Source organism: Podarcis melisellensis (assembly GCF_964234715.1).
Source record: "Podarcis melisellensis genome assembly, chromosome: 9".
NCBI lineage: Eukaryota > Metazoa > Chordata > Lepidosauria > Squamata > Lacertidae > Podarcis > Podarcis melisellensis.
This window is the reverse complement of record NC_138541.1, coordinates 39,958,813-39,977,467: the sequence shown is the minus strand read 5'-3', so window position 1 is coordinate 39,977,467 and position 18,655 is coordinate 39,958,813. Positions and strand designations below refer to the sequence as shown.

At 41.0% G+C, this 18,655-nt stretch overlaps 1 protein-coding gene across 1 annotated transcript; it reads left to right on the top strand.

Annotated features, from left to right (window-relative positions):
- Window positions 1–326: 326 nt before the first annotated feature.
- On the top strand, window positions 327–15,988 carry PLRG1 (pleiotropic regulator 1). Its single transcript, XM_081926103.1, has 15 exons — window positions 327–481; window positions 5,413–5,519; window positions 6,538–6,680; window positions 7,397–7,450; window positions 8,394–8,487; window positions 9,292–9,382; window positions 9,576–9,677; window positions 10,093–10,185; window positions 10,494–10,643; window positions 10,745–10,846; window positions 11,815–11,917; window positions 12,495–12,603; window positions 12,798–12,937; window positions 14,019–14,212; window positions 15,455–15,988. Exons 1-15 carry the CDS (start codon window positions 473–475, stop codon window positions 15,512–15,514), a joined length of 1,551 nt encoding a protein of 516 aa, XP_081782229.1. The 5' UTR covers window positions 327–472; the 3' UTR covers window positions 15,515–15,988.
- The last annotated feature ends 2,667 nt before the right edge of the window (window positions 15,989–18,655 follow it).

The following is an 18,655-nucleotide window of genomic DNA, read 5'->3' as shown; positions in this document are numbered from 1 at the left end:
CGCCCCGTAGGTGTTTCTATGAGAATGGCTAATGGGAAAAGAAATAGAAACGCGGGGGTTTGAATTGCATCCTTCTCACGCGCTTCCCTGCAAGTCCCACGGGGACTCGCTCTCTAGCCAGGCGCATATGGCATACGGCAAGGGCGTGAGGCTGCCGCCACACTGTCTTGAGCCATCAATTCATCTCTCTCCGGCTCTCAGCCCCCTTTGCTACGTGCGGGGTTCCCGTTTCGAGCGGGCAGCCCTCCGGTGACGCCATCAAGCGAGCGCCCGGCACTGAGTGGAACCGAAGAGGTTCCGCCCTAAACGCTGCCCCGCGCAGGCGCGCCAGAGGGAACATCACGTCAGTTCCGGCGCGGCGAAGGCAAAGCGCCGGAAGTGGCGCCTTCTTGCTAACGGGCCTGCGTCTGGCGTCGGTTTTGCCGCGTTTTCGCTGAATGACCAGGTGGTTGTAACTGAGGAGGCTGGCACCATGGTGGAGGTAAGAGGGCAGGGGTGGAACTGCCGAGGCTCGTGGCGCGACGAGTTGAGGGCCGTCTCGCTCCTTCGCGCCGCTTTTTTTTTGGGGGGGGGGAGTTTCAGCTGCGCGAAAATTAGACCCTTTGAAATCAGCTGGATGAGGCAGTTGCTTGTCTTCGGTTTGGGCGTAGAGCTGGGTCTGCCTTCCTCCAACGCCGGCTGTGCGGGTCGAAGCGGAGCTTGTGTGTGTCGGCGAGAGTGAGGAGCTTGGAGAGTTGCTTTCAAAAGCCTCCCCGATGTTGGCTTGGAGGAGGGCTTTTGCACATTCAGGGTGTCTTACAGGCAGTCATATAGTAAGCATGAAACGTGAAGGTAGTCATGGAAAAGATCAAGAATCAGCGTTGACTTGCCGAAATAGCAAAAATTTAACTGGGAAGCTCAGAAATCGAGACGACAAGAATGGGGAAAGTTTGTAGTTTATGTACGAGACCACTGTAAGTAGCTTAAAACATTGGTGAAATTTTAATCACACTAGTCAAGTAACAGAAAGTATGGATAATTTAGAAGGACAAAAATTTGGGCAAGTATTGATACGCAGTTGTAAATATCATCATTAGGATCCATGGAAGGGATGCGGGGGGGGGGGGGAAGACAGGAGATTCAGAGTAATCTCAGGATTTGGAATTGTTTTTTGTTACATATTTATACCTTTTAAAAATCAAATATATATATATATATATATATATATATATATATATATATATATATATATATATATATAAAGAATGAGTGTAGACTTAATCCCACTTCAGAAATAACACCACATGGATTCCATCAGTACACGAACTAGCCCCTCTTCCTGGCATTTGAACATGCCAGTGAACATCCATCAGTGATAGTTGGTAGCTAAAGGGGCTCTCAGGTGGTTCTGGATTTAGGAATGATGCAGGAATGTTTGGTTTCTGCTGCTTTACCTTCATCTGGTGATAAAGACTGAAGAGTTATTTTTATATCTCTTCTGAGTAAGAAAAAATTGTTCACTTGTATACCTTGAATGCAGAAGGCCTCCCATTCAGTCACGGACCTAAAAAGCGTCTTTGGTGACAGAACTGGGAAACCAGAAAGGTCTGAGATCATGGAGAGTTAAATCCATAATAAGCAATGCTGACAGTACAGGCTATATGCATAGTGTTAGTGTTTTTCTATTTCCTTGGATAGTGAGGTGTGTTTTTTTTTAAAAAAGGTGTAAGTTTTTCTACACCCAAAAATAAATAACATTTGGTGAACTTTTGTTTGTTACTCATGAAAAGTGACAGGAAAATGCATTTCCTTTTTAAAACTAGGTGCAGAAATGTTGAGAAATCCTTGTGCCTGGTCTGAGCTTTATTGGTGTGCTGTGCTTACATGCTCATAATCCTTTAAAAAAGCTGCAATTATCCCCAGATCTACTTCATTGTAAAATAAGCTGTCTGTAAGGCACACATACTGCCCAAGTGCTGTTCTTTTTTTATTCCTCAAATACTTGACTGAAAACACAGGTCAGGCAATAGGAAGAGGAACACTGCTGTATCCATCTTGCCTGTACACATACGTAGAGGGATGCTGCTATTACATGCTGGGTTATGCATGTATGGGGCCCATGTGAGTTAATTATCCCATGATAAACCATGTTTGTGGATAAATTAACTGAACAAAGAATTCTAGAGTATTTAGCTTTTCTGCATTTTGCTACCACTCAGACAAAAGTACAGTGGTGCCTCGCAAGACGAAATTAATTCGTTCCGCAAGTCTTTTCGTCTTGCGAAGCACGGTTTCCCATAGGAATGCATTAAAAATCAATTAATGCGTTCCTATGGAAACCGCCCCCGACCTCTTCTGAAGGCTGGCGGGGGGCAAAAGTCTTTGCTTTCCCCCCCCCACCTGCCTTCCCGGGACAGCGGAGACTTCTCCGCTGTCCCAGGGCCAACTTAAAATTGCTCCCCCCCGCCTGCCTTCAAAAGCCGTCCGGGGGCTGTTAAATCGCCCCGGACAGTCCCGGGGCGATTTAAAAGCCCCCGGTTAGGCAGGCAGGGGGGACAAAGACTTTTGCCCCCCGCCCGCCTTCGGAAGAGGTCCTGGACCTCTTCTGAAGGCTGGCGGGGGGCAAAAGTCTTTGCTCCCCCCCGCCTGCCTTCAAAAGCCGTCCGGGCACTTTTAAATCGCCCCGGACAGTCCCGGGGGGATTTAAAAGCCCCCGGTTAGGCAGGCAGGGGGGACAAAGACTTTTGCCCCCAGCCCGCCTTCAGAAGAGGTCCTGGACCTCTTCTGAAGGCTGGCGGGGGGCAAAAGTCTTTGCTCCCCCCCGCCTGCCTTCAAAAGCCGCCCGGGATAGCGGGAAGCGCTTCCCTGCTATCCCGGACCGCTTTTAAAATGCTGGCGGTGGGGAGCAAAGCCTTTCGCCCCCGCCGGCCTTCCTGGACCTCTTCTGAAGTCCGGGGGGGGGGAAAGGCTTTGCTCCCCACCGCCAGCATTTAAAAGAGGTCCCCGGAGATTTCCCTATGGGCTTTCGTCTTGCGAAGCAAGCCCATAGGGAAAATTGTCTAGCGAAGCGTCGCAAAAACCGAAAAACCCTTTCGTCTTGCGAGGCACCACTGTATTCACTGAAGAGCAGGGGAAGAAGTTTGTGTGATAAATGAATTACTATTTACCCAGATCATCATCAGCTTCAGACCCTTTTTTCCAAGTACTAAAGATAATGCATAAAATGTCTGGTCTCATTCGCATGTTAAGTTAAGCCAAACCAAACCGTGGCTTGGGATGCCAACTAAGTGGCCCTGCATTGATACAGGAACGCTAGTCTCCATCTTGCAACAGTGCAGCCAGAGGTCTTAACTTTACATGGGTGCAAAAGCCCAAGAAGGCTGTGGGTGTAGTGCAGGGCCTTGCACAAATTGGGTTTGATGGCAGAGGGACAGTGTACCTGACAGCTATCTATTATGTCAGATTTGGTATCTCATTTTGCGGCCCTGAAAAGTTTGAAAGTTTGTCTTGAAGCACAAATTCTAACCAATACAGAGCCTTGTAGGATAAACAGCATCATGTACCTTTCACCGAAGAGGCAAGAATATGAATGACACATTTCACAGACATATAGCCTCCACATCCACAATTTGTGTGTTAGAAAATGGGAGTCATTCCCGAACAACATGGGTCAGCCAAGAGATTTGGGGAGCACAAATCCTGCAAATTCTGCAAACAAAACATGAGTGTTAAGGGACAAGAGAGAATGAAGGATAGGATAAGTATATGCAAGTGCTCATTTTCCTAGCTGGAGAATAAAATCAGGTTGGCAAAATTGCTGTTAAGATGTTTAAAAGAGGCAGAGATTTTATTTATGGTGTAATGGAGTACAGAAGCAAAACAGTTTCATCTACATGGTGAACAGCTATTGAAGTAATGACTGCATGATACTGAATAACATTCTTTGTTATTAATAGTAGTTGGGGTTTCATGTGTGAACCCAAATACTTCCATGCATCCACATATCATTTTGGGTGCAAATGGGCTTAGTAGGTGCTTTTGTTAAGGAGTAACTGACTGGGACAAATGTGTACACCCCACTTCCACTGCATTCGAGCATGCATCAGATCCTTGGTCTTTTATTCATCATTTGTTTGTCATAACTGCTTTGTCACATAAACAAGGTAGGAAATTCCAGTATCACCAATGTAATTGACATTGGCTTCCCAGTGTAGGATAATAGTAAAAAGCAGTTTAATGTGGCCTCTGTATTAACATTAGCATGCTAGCCTGATCAACCAAGCAAGTAATAGTTGATTGGAGCCAACAAAAAATGAGAAACAGTTCTCTGACTGGACATGCAGAATGCTAATGGATCATGTTTAATGTTCTGTAAATAATGTCCTCACTCTGTTTGTTTTTTATCCAGTTTTACAATGACAATAAATTTAGGGGAACTCTGGCCTCTAAATGTATATGAAAGGTGACTTTCCAGAAAGGAAGTGCAGAGCTTTTATGTTTGGATTTACACCCAGTTCACCCTAGGATGGAAAACAGACTTTTGACCAAAGCATTAGTCTAATGTCTTTGATCTTGACACTCCGGAAAGGAAGAAAGTTAACTTAATACTTCATTTGGAAAGTTCAGTCATAGTTTTTAGCACTTAGCAGATTCTGTTGCAGAGTAAACAGGTACTTATTAGGATGGGGGCAAGAGCTATGCTCCCTTTTCTCATTTGTTTTTGGTACTTTGCCTTCTTTTTGAATGGGGGTGGGGAAAGTGAGCTACACTTGTTGTAAAGGAGAACAAAATAAAGTCAAGCTAGCCATGTATGCATAAGTACTGTTAGTCTAATACCTTTTCTTGGACTCAATTAGAACATCACAATACTAGTGAAAGTAACATTTATGGGTTATATTTTTCTAAGTACACATACTACTGCAAACTATTTTTAAAAACATTTTACATTTTAGTAGCTACTGTACTTCTGTTTATTTTATTTAAATTAAAACAAAACTAGAATTGCATAACAATTTTAACAAGCAGCCAAAAACACATACCAAAGAAGTTCACCAAAACAAAGTATTTAGTAAACATTATTATTTAGTAAAGATGTATCAAGTACATACATACTTACCAAAGATAGTTAAACACAGTGAATTGTATCCAACTCAGTATGCTCAAAATAGTCCAATTTAAATTTGAATGCTACAAATACCAATACAATTTCTCATATAGTGTTTATGTTTGAATCAGATAGAAGGGTATGAGATTTCTGTCTACTCTAGAGAACAGGAGAAATTAGAACCTTCCTTGAGTTATCTGACATGTGCAAAGGACTTGAGGAAGAGACGTGGGGGTGGGGTGGGGGGTCAGTGCTCTTCAATGTTCATTGAGCATTTTTAATGAAATAGGTCTTACTAAAGATGTGTCTGAAACTTTTCTCCCCTTTAGGAAGTACAAAAGCACTCTGTGCATACCCTTGTTTTCCGATCTTTGAAAAGAACTCATGACATGTTTGTCGCTGACAATGCAAAACCAGTATCATTGGATGATAGGAGGTAAGGAGGATTGCCAGTAAGCTATTGGTGCTTTTGAAGCTACAAACCAGTCTAAAAACTTAATCCATTACTCAGCAACCCTATTCCATAGTATCACAGTATCATTTTGAAATGAACTAGTTCTTGAGGGCTTAGAATCAACATTGGATTGTGTTTACAGTGATGGAGGATGAAGTTAAAACTCGGCTATGTACACAACTAATCCTGTGTTTGTATCACCCACTGAGTTTATGCTGAAGTATAAAAAAATATTTGGTGGGGTATGCATAGTCAGAAATGCATTGTCAAAAAACAACAACAAAAACAGAAGGGGGCAGATTTGCTTAAAATTTGTATACTGTATGCCAGCAGAGGTGTACAGATGCAAACTTAGAAACTGAACTGTGTCCTCCTGGCAGTGGAACAGATGTCATTGGTGGAGCAGAACTATCCCCCTTCTGCAGCCTCCTGGAACCCCCAAAACCTGTTCTGGAGGTTTGTGGACCCTCTATAGCACATCTGGGCAGTGTGTGGAAGCTGTAGGGGGTAGGGTAGGAGAGGAAGGGAAGTTATGTCTCAGAAGCATGGCGCTGTATTAAGTACAATACAGTACTTAATCTCACTATAGTACAGTACAATCTCACTATAGTGGGAATAACTGTGACCAGGTGATCTGTGTGCCTGTTCAGCCTGTAGTGCAGGTACTAACTGTTGAAGGGGGAGGGCCTAGCTCTCCGTGTTTAGAATTATTTATCCTTAACCTGGATTTTGACTGGGCAGCCCTTTAAATAGAGGGCTTTCCTTTATAAACTAGGGCCTATGAACACCTAGGGTGTAGTAAAATCTAGAAAATTGTAACATTTAGTAACATTCCTGTTTGCTGGATTATTTATCTAAATACTGCATCCCAATATAACTCCACAAGAACATCAGAACTGTTATCAGAACTCCTTATTGCATATCTTACTTAAAGCATGAGTTTGTTATGATAATACAGTGCATCAAAAATAGACATGTACTAAAGTGTTTTCTTACGCAGCCACAAAGTAAAGATGGCCGTTAAACTTCGTACAGAGTACGGTTCTGTGCTTCACATGCCTGTATTGAAAGAAAATGCTCGAGAGAAGGGTCCCCATGGTGTGATTGATTCTTATGGACATAAGCAGTATCTTCAGAATCAAGGTATGGCTACAGTTATAATTGTATAAACCTGAGTATAGACATTTGGGCCCCACTTGCAGTGAAAGAATTTTGCTGCACTTTCAGTTACAATGTGGTTACACAAAAGAGGACCCTGGATTATTATTTTTTTATCTTTATTTCCTTTTCTTCTTTCATGGACCCAAGGCAGCATACATGTGGTTGACAAAGACGTGGCATGTGGAAGTGCATATTAAATATTTATAGAACAACATGTCAGAAGACTTTGAAGTTTTTCTTCTTCTTTCACGTAGAAAGTCTTTGTGTATCTGACAGTGGCATTGACACATGGCCTGATCTGTGACTTGCCATGATGTAGCAGCTGGTGATCTTTATCCTAAGTATAGCTTGCTAGTGCAGAACATGTTATTATTAATTATATTTATATCTGACTGTGTTTATTAATGGTTTATTGATACAGTAAGCAAGACATTTAATAATACTCCTCAAAGAAACAAAAATGGAAATAAATGCCACTGTGCCAGAAGAATGAGTGGAAAAATGTGAATTCCTAAGTTTCTTGTTAAGTGTATAAGCAGCACATAATGCATGTGCTTACAAGGTAGACAGTACCAGCAGTTCTTGTTATGTGCAAATTATAATGAAAATTGTACAAAGGTGTGTTTAGGAATTAAAGTAATTATCTGTTTACTATAATATTTATTAAAGTAATAATCAACAAATCTCTTTCTCTTTAGGTGATGATGATGAATATTTGATAACAGGGACACATCCATATCCCCCTGGACCTGGTAAGATTTTGACCAAACTATATGGGTGAAATTAAGTGCAATTTTAGTATATATATTTTCCCCAGGAAGATGCCACTAATGATACAGTGCTTGATAGTCACTGTCTCTTAATGAAGCTAGAGGATACAATACCAAAAATAATTGGATGCGACTTATACATGCAAGTTACACAAGTAATGTTTACTGAAGCGTGGTTTGCATCTACCTAATGAGTTCTTACATGTTATAGTGGAAGTGCACTAGGCAAATTTTGAAATGTTTAAGTATCTTTCATTATTCCATCACTACTTGAAATGAAGGAGATGCATTTGTTCTTAAACATTTGGTTATTAAATTTTTGGATATTGGCTAAGAGATATGATGGTCCTGGAAAATTGGGGGAGGTGTTCCCCCCATTTTTCCTGTTGGGGGGGAGGGTGTTTCTGGGCCTTAACATATCTAGCTGTGCTGCTGTTTAGTGAAAATTAACAGGGAGTATTTCTCTCATGGAACACTTTGAACCTAAGAATTTCATAATTTAAACTTAAATTTTAAATATATACATACATACATACACCCACACTCACCCACCCACACATTGGAGCTTAAGTTGTTAAAGTATCTAAAGTGTCCAAGTGAGCATTACAAGTTGTCCAGTATACTTAGGTATCCAGAGTATCACGAGTTATATATTTTACCTGCATTATAGAGAACTATAGTTTCAACCTGTTCCAAAGAGAGAAAATGCACTCTTTGAATTTTAAAAGCCAGTTTAACCCTGTTAAAGTCAGGTAAAATTAAATCAACTAAAATCTTTAGATCCATAGCATTAAATACATATGATCAATAATGACTAAGTTTTGAGGGCTGGCTTTTGTCAGCAAGAATAGATTGATCAGGATTTAGTTGGTAAAAAAAAGTAATTAAGATTCGTCTTAACTGTGTGTATTTTCTCTTTTATAAGGAGTGGCTTTGACTGCAGACACTAAAATTCAGAGGATGCCTAGTGAATCAGCAGCTCAGTCATTAGCTGTGGTGTTGCCACCTTCTCAGTCCAAGTAATTATATTCCGTTAAAAGCAAAATTATTCTGTGTTTTTAACTGATGATTTTAGCTGATGAAGTTTGCATGGAAAATGCAATGTAAAGAACAGCTATTTAAATCTGTATTAATGGAAATAGAATAATGTGTTCGATCTGAAACTGAGCTTTTGGATTTTTTCATTGATGCAGCTTCATTTGTTTTTCTATATTGCTGAAATTTAAGAACTGAATGTTGTCTGATGAGATGGTTTGGAATTACTGTGAGAGCCTTTTCCTTGTACAATTGATCAGCATTTTGTTAGTTCTGATTACCTCTCTGTGGAGATGAGACGAAAAAGGGGGCTTTGGATTGGGGAGTGATGTGAAGACAATGGCATATGTTCAGTTCTTTTCCATTTTTCAGCGAAGTCTTTGCGGAACCTTCTGGTAAAAGCTAGTTTGCAAGGATTCGAGCTGTGAGCCACGAAGTCCTGGTTCAGATTTCACCTGTACCCACTAACAATGCAGTTTACTAACCATGTTCACTCAGAAGTGAGTCCCGTTCAATTCAGAAGGACTTCCTAGTAAGCGTGCTTAGGTTTGCAGCCTAAATGGCTGCCTCTTCAGAACCTTAGCCCTTCATCTGCAGTATGGAAGCAATAATGCTGACCAACCTTACAGGACTGTTTTAAGGACACTTTTTGTATTTTTACATTTACATGTACAAGATTTTGTCAGTTACTTGAAAAGAAGCAACTGAAAACAAGTGTCTGCTAACCCTTTGTAGGATAATGTATCTTCACTTTCTCTGCCTCACGTCCACTCTCCCTGCCTTTCCAGAATGGAATCAAATCGAACTGCTTCTAGTGTTGGTGATATATACAGACATGCTGGAATTCCTGAGCGCTCACAGCCTCCAGGTTTGACTCTGGTAAGTCCCGTTAATTGAAAGCCTCTGATGGAGATGCAGTAAATTTACCATATTGGATTCTTAACAGTGACTTTGTCGGGAATAGGGTTGTGACAGAATGACATTGCATAACCATATAGGGATATTAGAAACTTATTGGGGCGGGGTGGGATATTTGTTGAGTGTAGTTTTAAAATGTCTGTTCCTTTTATAGGCTATGATGGAAGCTGGTGGGAACAAAAATTCTGCATTAATGGCAAAGAAGGCTCCGACAATGCCAAAACCGCAATGGCATCCCCCATGGAAGCTGTACAGAGTAAGTAGGAAATAAGTTGCAAGGATGAGTCTCAGGATAAATTGATTGCTAAGCACTGGCAGGCTCAAACCTTAGGTTCAAGCACACCCCCTCCTGCTCCAGTGCAGTCTAGAGCATGGGTCAGCAAAGTAAGGCCCGCAGGCCAGATCAGGCCAATTGCCCTCTGGATCTGGGACGGTCTTGGAATCCCCACTTGGATCGGCGTAATCGTTCAGACTGCGCCATTTTTTGCCATTTCCCCCCAGGCGCCATTCCCCCCACACCGCGACGACACCTCCTCCCTCCCTCCTGGCTTCTCCCTGCCCTGTGGAGGATGAGAGCTGGGCTTTGATTGGTGTGAGCCAGTCTGAAGCCTCGCCACCCGCGCAATCCATCTTATTTTATAACAATCCATCTCATTTTATAACAATTGCAGGTTATCAGTGGACACTTAGGTTGGGTGAGATGTATTGCAGTAGAACCAGGAAATCAGTGGTTTGTTACTGGCTCTGCTGACCGAACTATAAAGGTAAGAGACAGCAAAGAACTGAAAAATCACTGTCTGCTGCCATTGATGCTATTTTAGGTGCTGTTAAGAGTTTCATGACCAGCATAATTTATTACCCATCTTTCTTTCTGTTACCTAGAATTTTAGTTGCACCAGTGTGCCAGAACTGGAATTAAATAAAAAACTGAGTTTTTAGACTTTATAATTCTGTTTAGAGACTAATTTTGTACGCTGCTTAGGTCTTTGAGATGTTGGACTCCATTAAATGAACAGTCTTTGATGTCTTAACTTTTGCAAGATCATCAAAACATTTGTTTCTCCTGCTTCAGATCTGGGACCTTGCTAGTGGCAAACTGAAACTATCTTTGACGGGGCATATTAGTACAGTTCGGGGTGTAATTGTGAGTGGACGAAGTCCATACCTTTTCTCTTGTGGAGAAGATAAACAGGTGAAATGCTGGGACCTTGAATATAATAAGGTAAGCTAAGCACATTGGCAGCAGCTGAAATTTTATTAGTAATTTAAAGATTACCTATTCATGGAGCATCCTGTTTTAACTGAAATATGTTTGATGTGTAGGTTATTAGGCATTACCATGGCCACCTGAGTGCTGTGTATGGCTTGGATTTGCATCCAACAATAGACGTGCTTGTAACATGTAGCAGAGATTCAACTGCACGTGTAAGTAAAACAGATATATCTGTGATGTATTTGATCTGTCTCTTCTTACGTAAGATAATGCTTAAATAGGTTTCCTGTCTCTTGCCAGTTTGGATTCCATTTCAAAAGGTACAAATTCTACTCACCCTCCCTGGTTTAGGGTATGTGATTTGGTCAGATCTAAATCATGCAATGAAGACTGAAACTTGGCCTTTGAGCAGGAATGTATGGCACTCCCTGTATCTTACATGGACATAGTCGCTGTTTAGGCAAATTGGGGTATACCACCATATGCGATATATGCTGTGAATATATGTGTGCATACCTGCTTGTCAATAATGTGTTGCTACAGGAAAATACAATTCTGTGTTCTTTTGTCTGATTCCCATTTAAAAATAATAATAATAATAATGTCACAAAGTAGGAAAAATGTTGCATGTGTGAATCAGCTCTTCAAGGCATGTATGCCTCCTGCCTGCCTCCAGTTTAGTGAACATTTAATACTTGGCCAACAGCTTCAGTTTTCATCCTAGTTTATGTGTTTCATTATCTTCAGGGGCATTAGGGTGGGTTGTAACAGATACCTTTGTATGAGTTAAATTTTTTGAAGGCTTCCTTTGGCCTAAGAGTTATTGCTTTGGCTACAGTTCAGTGTGGTATCTGCCACTGCGGAATACACAAATTGTGAAATGATTTAGGGCAGTAATTCTTAAATGCTGGTCTCAGGTTCACAAGAAGATGAGGGAAGTTTGATGATGAAAGGCCAGGCTGCTAACAGGTAATACTGGAACTAATAGGTGAGCAGAGAAAGAGTTGGCCTTCCACATCAGGAGAGACCTGAGTGATACATACTTTTGTCATTGGCATGCACATAACAATACAAAACAGAGTGAATACACGTTAAATGGTTTGGCCACAGAAGATTATAAACCAGCTTTTGATGGTAGATGGTGTATTTATCGGTTCTAATTTGCTTCTAACCTCCCTAGATTTGGGATGTGAGGACAAAAGCGAGCGTGCATACATTGGCAGGACACACAAATGCTGTGGCGACAGTGAAGTGTCAAGCGGCAGAACCACAGATCATCACAGGTATGGTGGAAGTTGTTTACCAAATGCATACAGCATATCCAGCAATTCACTGTTACAGTCAGCTGGAGTATAGGGGAGGAAAACTGCCGTTCCAATTCCCAGAATCCCTTTGGAAACATATTGAGAACCAGAAAGCAACTGATTTGCAGTGATGTTGTGAATTGAAGATGGTAGAATATGTAGCCCATTTTGCTGCTTGATTTTCAACTGGAAACTAGCAGTGGGAGTTTTTACAATGTGTTGGTGGTAATCCACTAACCAATAGGAATCTATTTACTTACAATTGTGTATTCAGCAGATAGAAAGCCTTTTCAGAAAAGAAGTTCCTTGGCACTTTGAAAGTTTGGCTATTGGATAATCCTAAGTCTCCCCCAAGACATTGAAATGCAATTTAAGGTAACATTGATGCATATGATGATGCCTTCTCTGCAAGGATTCTCAGAAGTAGAGTTGTAATTGTGAAACTTGGAAGTATAACAAAATTGGAGCATGTGATTCTTTAACATACAGGCAGTTCAGATACTTATCCTATCCACATGCCTTTCTAAAATCTGTTGTTATTATTTTGTATTTACAGGAAGTCATGATACCACTATACGACTCTGGGACTTAGTGGGAGGAAAAACACGGGTCACTTTAACCAATCACAAGAAATCAGTAAGAGCTGTAGTTCTGCACCCAAGACAGTAAGATTTTTTCAGGTTTTTTCCTGTCCTGTTAACGTAATGTAATGTATATAATATAATAATATTATATTATAACTACAACAACTGCAACAATGTATATTATTGAAGAAAGTGGTAAATTAAATTGTTAATCAGATATAGTAGTCTTTGGTTAACTGAACTTCCAATACTTGCTAACATACACCTTGTTACAGGTACACGTTTGCATCTGGGTCTCCGGATAACATCAAACAGTGGAAATTCCCTGATGGAAACTTTATCCAGAATCTTTCTGGTCACAGTGCTATTATCAATACACTAGCTGTGAATTCAGATGGAGTTCTGGTTTCTGGAGGTAAATGAGAATTTTAGAAGTAGCTTGAATAGGAATAATTCTTTTTTTCATATTATTTACTGTAACATGCTGTCTGCAGGGCTGACTTATGCAGACAGTTCTGAAACTCTGAATAGCTCAGAGGTCACCAGCCCATTTTGATTGACTCCACAAATGTATAGCACTAGCATTGAAAGTGCTTTGGGTCCCAGACTATTCAAAATACTGCTTTTAACATTTAGAGCAAAGCTTTCCAAATTGTGTTTCAACATGTTAGTGTGTTGGTGTTGCACAAATGCTCCCTGCTTCTCCCAGGGCTAGAAAGGTGTTAGTTAAAGCTCTGGTTTGTTAGTAGAACTGAATTACTGTGTCCTGAAATGATGCATGTCTAAAAAGTGTGTCACCAACAATAGTTTGGAAAGCTTTGGTTTAGAGCAGGTATCCCCAACCTTCAGCCCTCCATATGTTTTGGCCTACAATTCCCATGACCCCTAGCTAACAGGACCAGTGGTCAGGGATGATGGGAATTGTAGTCCAAAACACCTGGAGAGCCGAAGGTTGGGGATGCCTGGTTTAGAGCCATAAATGAACTTGGTCCAAGTATGTTGAGGGTGGTAATTGGAAGAATTCTTGTTCCAAATCCCAACTTTATCTGACATTTGATGGAGATGAGGTGCAGGGCCTTCTAAATGGTGGCACCTGTGTTTTACTATAGACTGCAGATGGCAAGCACAATCTTAAGATACATCCCCCATTTATCTTACATAAGACAAAATGCCTCTTCTAAACTGATGCGAGCTATGACATGTGCATGCGTCATCTGAAAGCACAGTATACTTGCTTCAGAACTACTTGCAAACCAGCACAAGTTTAACTAATTGATGAACTGATATGCTGTAATTCTATGAATCTTTCCTGGGAGAATAAGCTCCATTGAACTCAGTGGGGTTTGCTTCTGAGTAAATGTGTATAGGATTGTGCTGATAGTGCTGTTGCGATTACATAGAGTAAGTGGGGGCGGGGGTTATAATAAAAACATTAAAATGAATTTGGGCTGTATATTGAATTGTAAAGCATGTGTAACACTGATTTTGTTTTTCAGCTGACAATGGTACGATGCATCTTTGGGACTGGAGAACTGGGTATAACTTCCAGAGAGTACATGCGGCTGTACAGCCTGGATCATTGGACAGCGAATCTGGAATATTTGCATGTGCATTTGATCAGTCTGAAAGTAGGCTGCTTACTGCTGAAGCTGATAAAACCATTAAAGTCTACAGAGAAGATGATACTGCGGTATGGAGAGTCATGTTCTTTTTCGCCACATATTTTATATATAAAACTAGGTTTTAAGATACTCTTAGGACAGAGATTCTGGAAGCATTATCCCTAAACGCTGCTTACTGCTAGAGTGATTACACATTAGCTCGGGCAGCCGGCCTACTTCAGCAGCAAACGCATCTCATGGGATGGGAAAATGTAATAAAAAAGCAGTCACTACAAATAGAGGGCAGTTAGGTTGCTTGCCTGTAACTTTCTAACAAGAATGGAATAAAATGATTTCTAATTCCATTTTCAGCCTGAACAGGGTAGATTTTTAAAATTTGTTAAAAAGAAGAAAGTACTATGCATTTATTCAGAGCAGAAAATGCTTGATACTAGTTTCACAAGATTACAAAAGGACGTATGGCTGCTGCATTTTAAAAGCAGACAAGTATTTCCTTAGCCACACTGATTATCTGCGACACTTAGAGCACAATCCTATGCATAGAAAAAAGTCCCACTGAATTCTTGTTACGTGTGTGTAGGTTTGCAGCCTATTATCTGTTGTACAGAGTTCTGCTGCATTACTTGCTCCAACTTAAGACTGTCGTGGCAGCAGCCTTCTGTCCATTATTATTTCCCTGTACATCAAACTACGCTTGTTTTACAGGGGAGAAAATCACTCTTGAATTTTTTATTGGGAACCTTTGATCAAAGGAAACTGAAATATTTTTGGTTGCTTTATTTTCTACTTTTAAACAAAAGCTTGTCACTGCATATCTTGATTGTATGGTGCATTTGAGCCACTTAAATAATTATAGTAGATCCAGTAAACAAATTTACTTGTGTCGTCATCTCCACACATTTGATGCATTGATCTATATTACACTCCAGCTGTGAAATGGGATTAGTGGCTTATCTTACCAGGGCTTTTAATTGATAAATTCTAATGCTTGTGTGCAGAAGTTGAAAGAAACACACAGTGGTTTTCAGTTCTGCTGCCTCCTCTGCCACTGGATACCACCCATAATAAACATTTATTGATATGCTTATGTATATTGGACCAAAACTGATAACTTTTCCCCTCCTGTTGATGGCAATATTTTTATATTCTTCTCTTAACTTCAGCTGGATCAATAAACTTAGTTCATCAAGAGTGTGATTTCATAGTAAAATTCAATGACGCTGATCTTATTAAACATTCTGACTTTAACACAGGCTGGAATTCCAATATGTGTTTTTTTTCTTTTCTTTTTCTTTTAAAAATACTTCTAGACTGAAGAAACTCATCCTGTCAGCTGGAAACCAGAAATCATCAAGCGAAAACGATTTTAATGAGAATCCACCTGAATAGCTGTGCCATAATCCTGACTCTGACTACAAAGCCTGAACTCTCCTCAAGTCATTGCTTTGTTTAGTTTGCAGTTTTTATATTATATATGGCTTCCCTCTAGGATATTATCCTCTCTCTGATCCCAGGAAATCAGCTGCAGATGTTACGAACATCTGAAGAAGTGAAAGTTTCTTTTAATAAAATGGTAATGTGCTGGTGATCATAGTCACCCAGTGTGTGCATGTCATTCTATGTGGGCAGAAGGTGGTGTGAATCCCACCTGCTCTTTTCTTGTATCCCTCTTCTTTCCCCCGAGGAAAAAAAACAAAACAAAACTCCTGTTTGGTATTTGATCCTACGGCACCAAATAGTAAAACTGTTGGGGGGGGGGAGCCATTGTAAAAGTGATTTATGTCCTTAATACAATGTGCTACTTCATTGAGCTGTAATGCAATAAAATATAAATTTCTTTTCCAGTTTGTTCTTGGGCGTTAACAACTAAAGTGCAGAACTGTGCTCTTATATGTTGTACGTGTGGTTCTGTTTCAGAGCAATGGTTTTGACCATCTCGTGTCAGAATCCTACTTAAAAATTTAATGAAACAACCTCTTTAAAATGCTTTCTGATGAGTGTCTATTATTTGATTCTCTGTTAGTCAAACTTTTAAAACACAAGTCTTTTTAAGACTCCACAGACGAGGTAGAAGAGCAGCTCTGAAACGACACAAGCTTTTTGGCTGAGATCAAAAGAGTCTTCTGAGTGAGTGGAAATGCTTCCACTTACAATGTGATGGCTTAGCAGTTTTGCTTTCTGACTAGGGCTGGGCGATATATCAATATATGGTCCAAAACCGATTTGAAGCTCACATCGTGATAATTGTTTCATATTTGAGCAGGCAATATATCGCGAAGCATAATGTGTGTAAGGGCTAAGTGATACCTGGTTTTCACCATCACGATAACTCACCAGCTAAAGGTTGCAGTGTACCACAATGTCTGAAATAAGGATGGAATTATACAGAGGTGAACAGGACAATGTCCTGGCAACTGCTACTACTTAAGAGGTCTAAAACGGATAAATGACAGTATTATCAATCACCACAAAGTCCGTTTCATCAGCAGGCAAGCCAAAATTCATCCCAATAGGACTTTTGGTTTGAGGCTTGGCTACGAAATTGTGGCATGTAGGACAATCCAAAGTACAGCAATGAGTCATAGTGAATACAAATAATCTGGGGCAGCCAGGTCTCCTAGGTGGCAAAAGTAGCAGCAGCCGGGAGGTGGCAGAATCAACAGCGGGGAAGGGGCAGAAGCAGTGGCAGCCTGGCAGCAGTGGCGCAATAATTGGCAGCCTGCGAAGCCTCGCCACAGCAGTAGGCAACAGCAGCCTCTGAGGTCTTGTAGTGGGGGCAGTAGTTACCTGCAAGGCCTTGTAGTGGCAAAAGCGGCAATGGCCTGCAAGGTCTTGTCATGGCAGTTGCAATGACAGTGGCTTGTGAGGCTTTGCAGTGGTGGCAGGAGACAGTGGCAGAAGCAGAGGTGGCCCACAAAGCCTCACTGAGGCAGGCTACCAGCTTCCGCCACTTCCTCTCTCTACCCTCAGGAGGACTTGCAGGCTGCCGCCACTTCTTGCCACCATGGCGAAGCCTCACAGGCCCCACTGTTTGTGTGGCTATGAGGACTCGCAGGCTGCCACTACTATTGCCATCACCATTGCCAGAATATTGCAATTTTATGTTGCCGTTGCAAGGCCTCGCAGGATGCTGCTACTGCTGTCACCTGTTACTGCCGCAAGGCTCCCCCCCCCCGGCTCTCCACCGCGAGGACTTGTAGGCCACTGCCACTTCTGCTGCCAAATCCTGTCACCACTGTGAGGCCTCACAGGCCAATGCTGTTACTGCTGCCACTCTTTGGTAGCCAAGCCCAAAACCAAAAGTCCTGTTAGGATGCATTTTGGCTTGCCTGCTGCTGAAAGTGACCATGAGGTGATTGATAATATCATTTATCAGTTTTAGCCCCTAAGTAGTAGCGGTTGCCAGGACATTGTCCTGTTCACCTCTGCGTAGTTCCTTATTTCACATACTGTGATATATTGAAAACAAAAAAAATTCTTTCCAGTAGCACCTTAAAGACCAACTAAGTTAGTTCTTGGTATGAGCTTAAGTGTGCATGCACACGAAAGCTCATACCAAGAACTAACTTAGTTGGTCTTTAAGGTGCTACTGGAAATAATTTTTTTTGTTTTGACTATGGCAGACCAACACGGCTATCTATCTGTAACTGTGATATATTGGTTTAGCTGGTGATATATCGCGATATTGAAAACCAGTTATTACCCAGCTCTATTTCTGACTGCAGTTCTGCACGCGTCATTGAGTCCTGCCTTGGGATTCTTGTGATCTTCGCGCTTAGCTTTTCAGAGGATGGAAGGGGCTGTGTTGGAACAAATTGCTAGAAAATCCATTGTGTGCCAGCATAACACTTTGGGGTTTGCCTTCAACTCAGAGAGCCTTCCCAAGGTGCCATTTAGGTGCATTGTTCCAGTCTTGTACACTTTTTTTTAATGGGTTGGATATCTTCAACATCTTCACTTACTCTGTTCCAATAGCATTTACATGAGTATAACACGTATTTGTGTACATAGAAATTTAATATTGCCAGTGAAATACTTGGTTTGTAATATTGGTTGTTATCAACTGAAGTCCCATAAAACCACAAGCTAGTGTTAACTTACACATGAATTGTCTCTTTTGGAAAAAAATGTTCTATTACAGTTAGAAGGTATTGCAAATGTGTGTTAATGTAGTTATGATGCAATTTAAACAAAAGTTTGACCTCGTGAAATAGCGTTTAATTTTCTCCCCATAATCTTCACAGTGGTGTAAGTGCCAACTCCCTGGGTTAATATGATTAAGGATGTTTAATGCCAAATAGACATATTTATGGTGTGGTGTGCAAGTTTCATTAAAACATATTAAACAGCTCCATGGCTGCACCATAAGATCAGCCAGGGACCTAATTTGAAAAACTGCTCAATTGGTTAGCTCCATTTGGATTCTCCTGTATGTGCACGATAACATCTGCTCATGGGAGAGCTATTGTACATTTCTCATCAGAACATTATGTCAGGAAAAAACCAGAATA

Bases quoted from the DNA above. Each gene is read 5' to 3' on its own strand.
- PLRG1 (XM_081926103.1), top strand. The intron at 9,678-10,092 runs GTAAGTAGGAAA...TAACAATTGCAG, and splicing joins CCCCATGGAAGCTGTACAGA to GTTATCAGTGGACACTTAGG. The intron at 10,644-10,744 runs GTAAGCTAAGCA...TTTGATGTGTAG, and splicing joins GGGACCTTGAATATAATAAG to GTTATTAGGCATTACCATGG.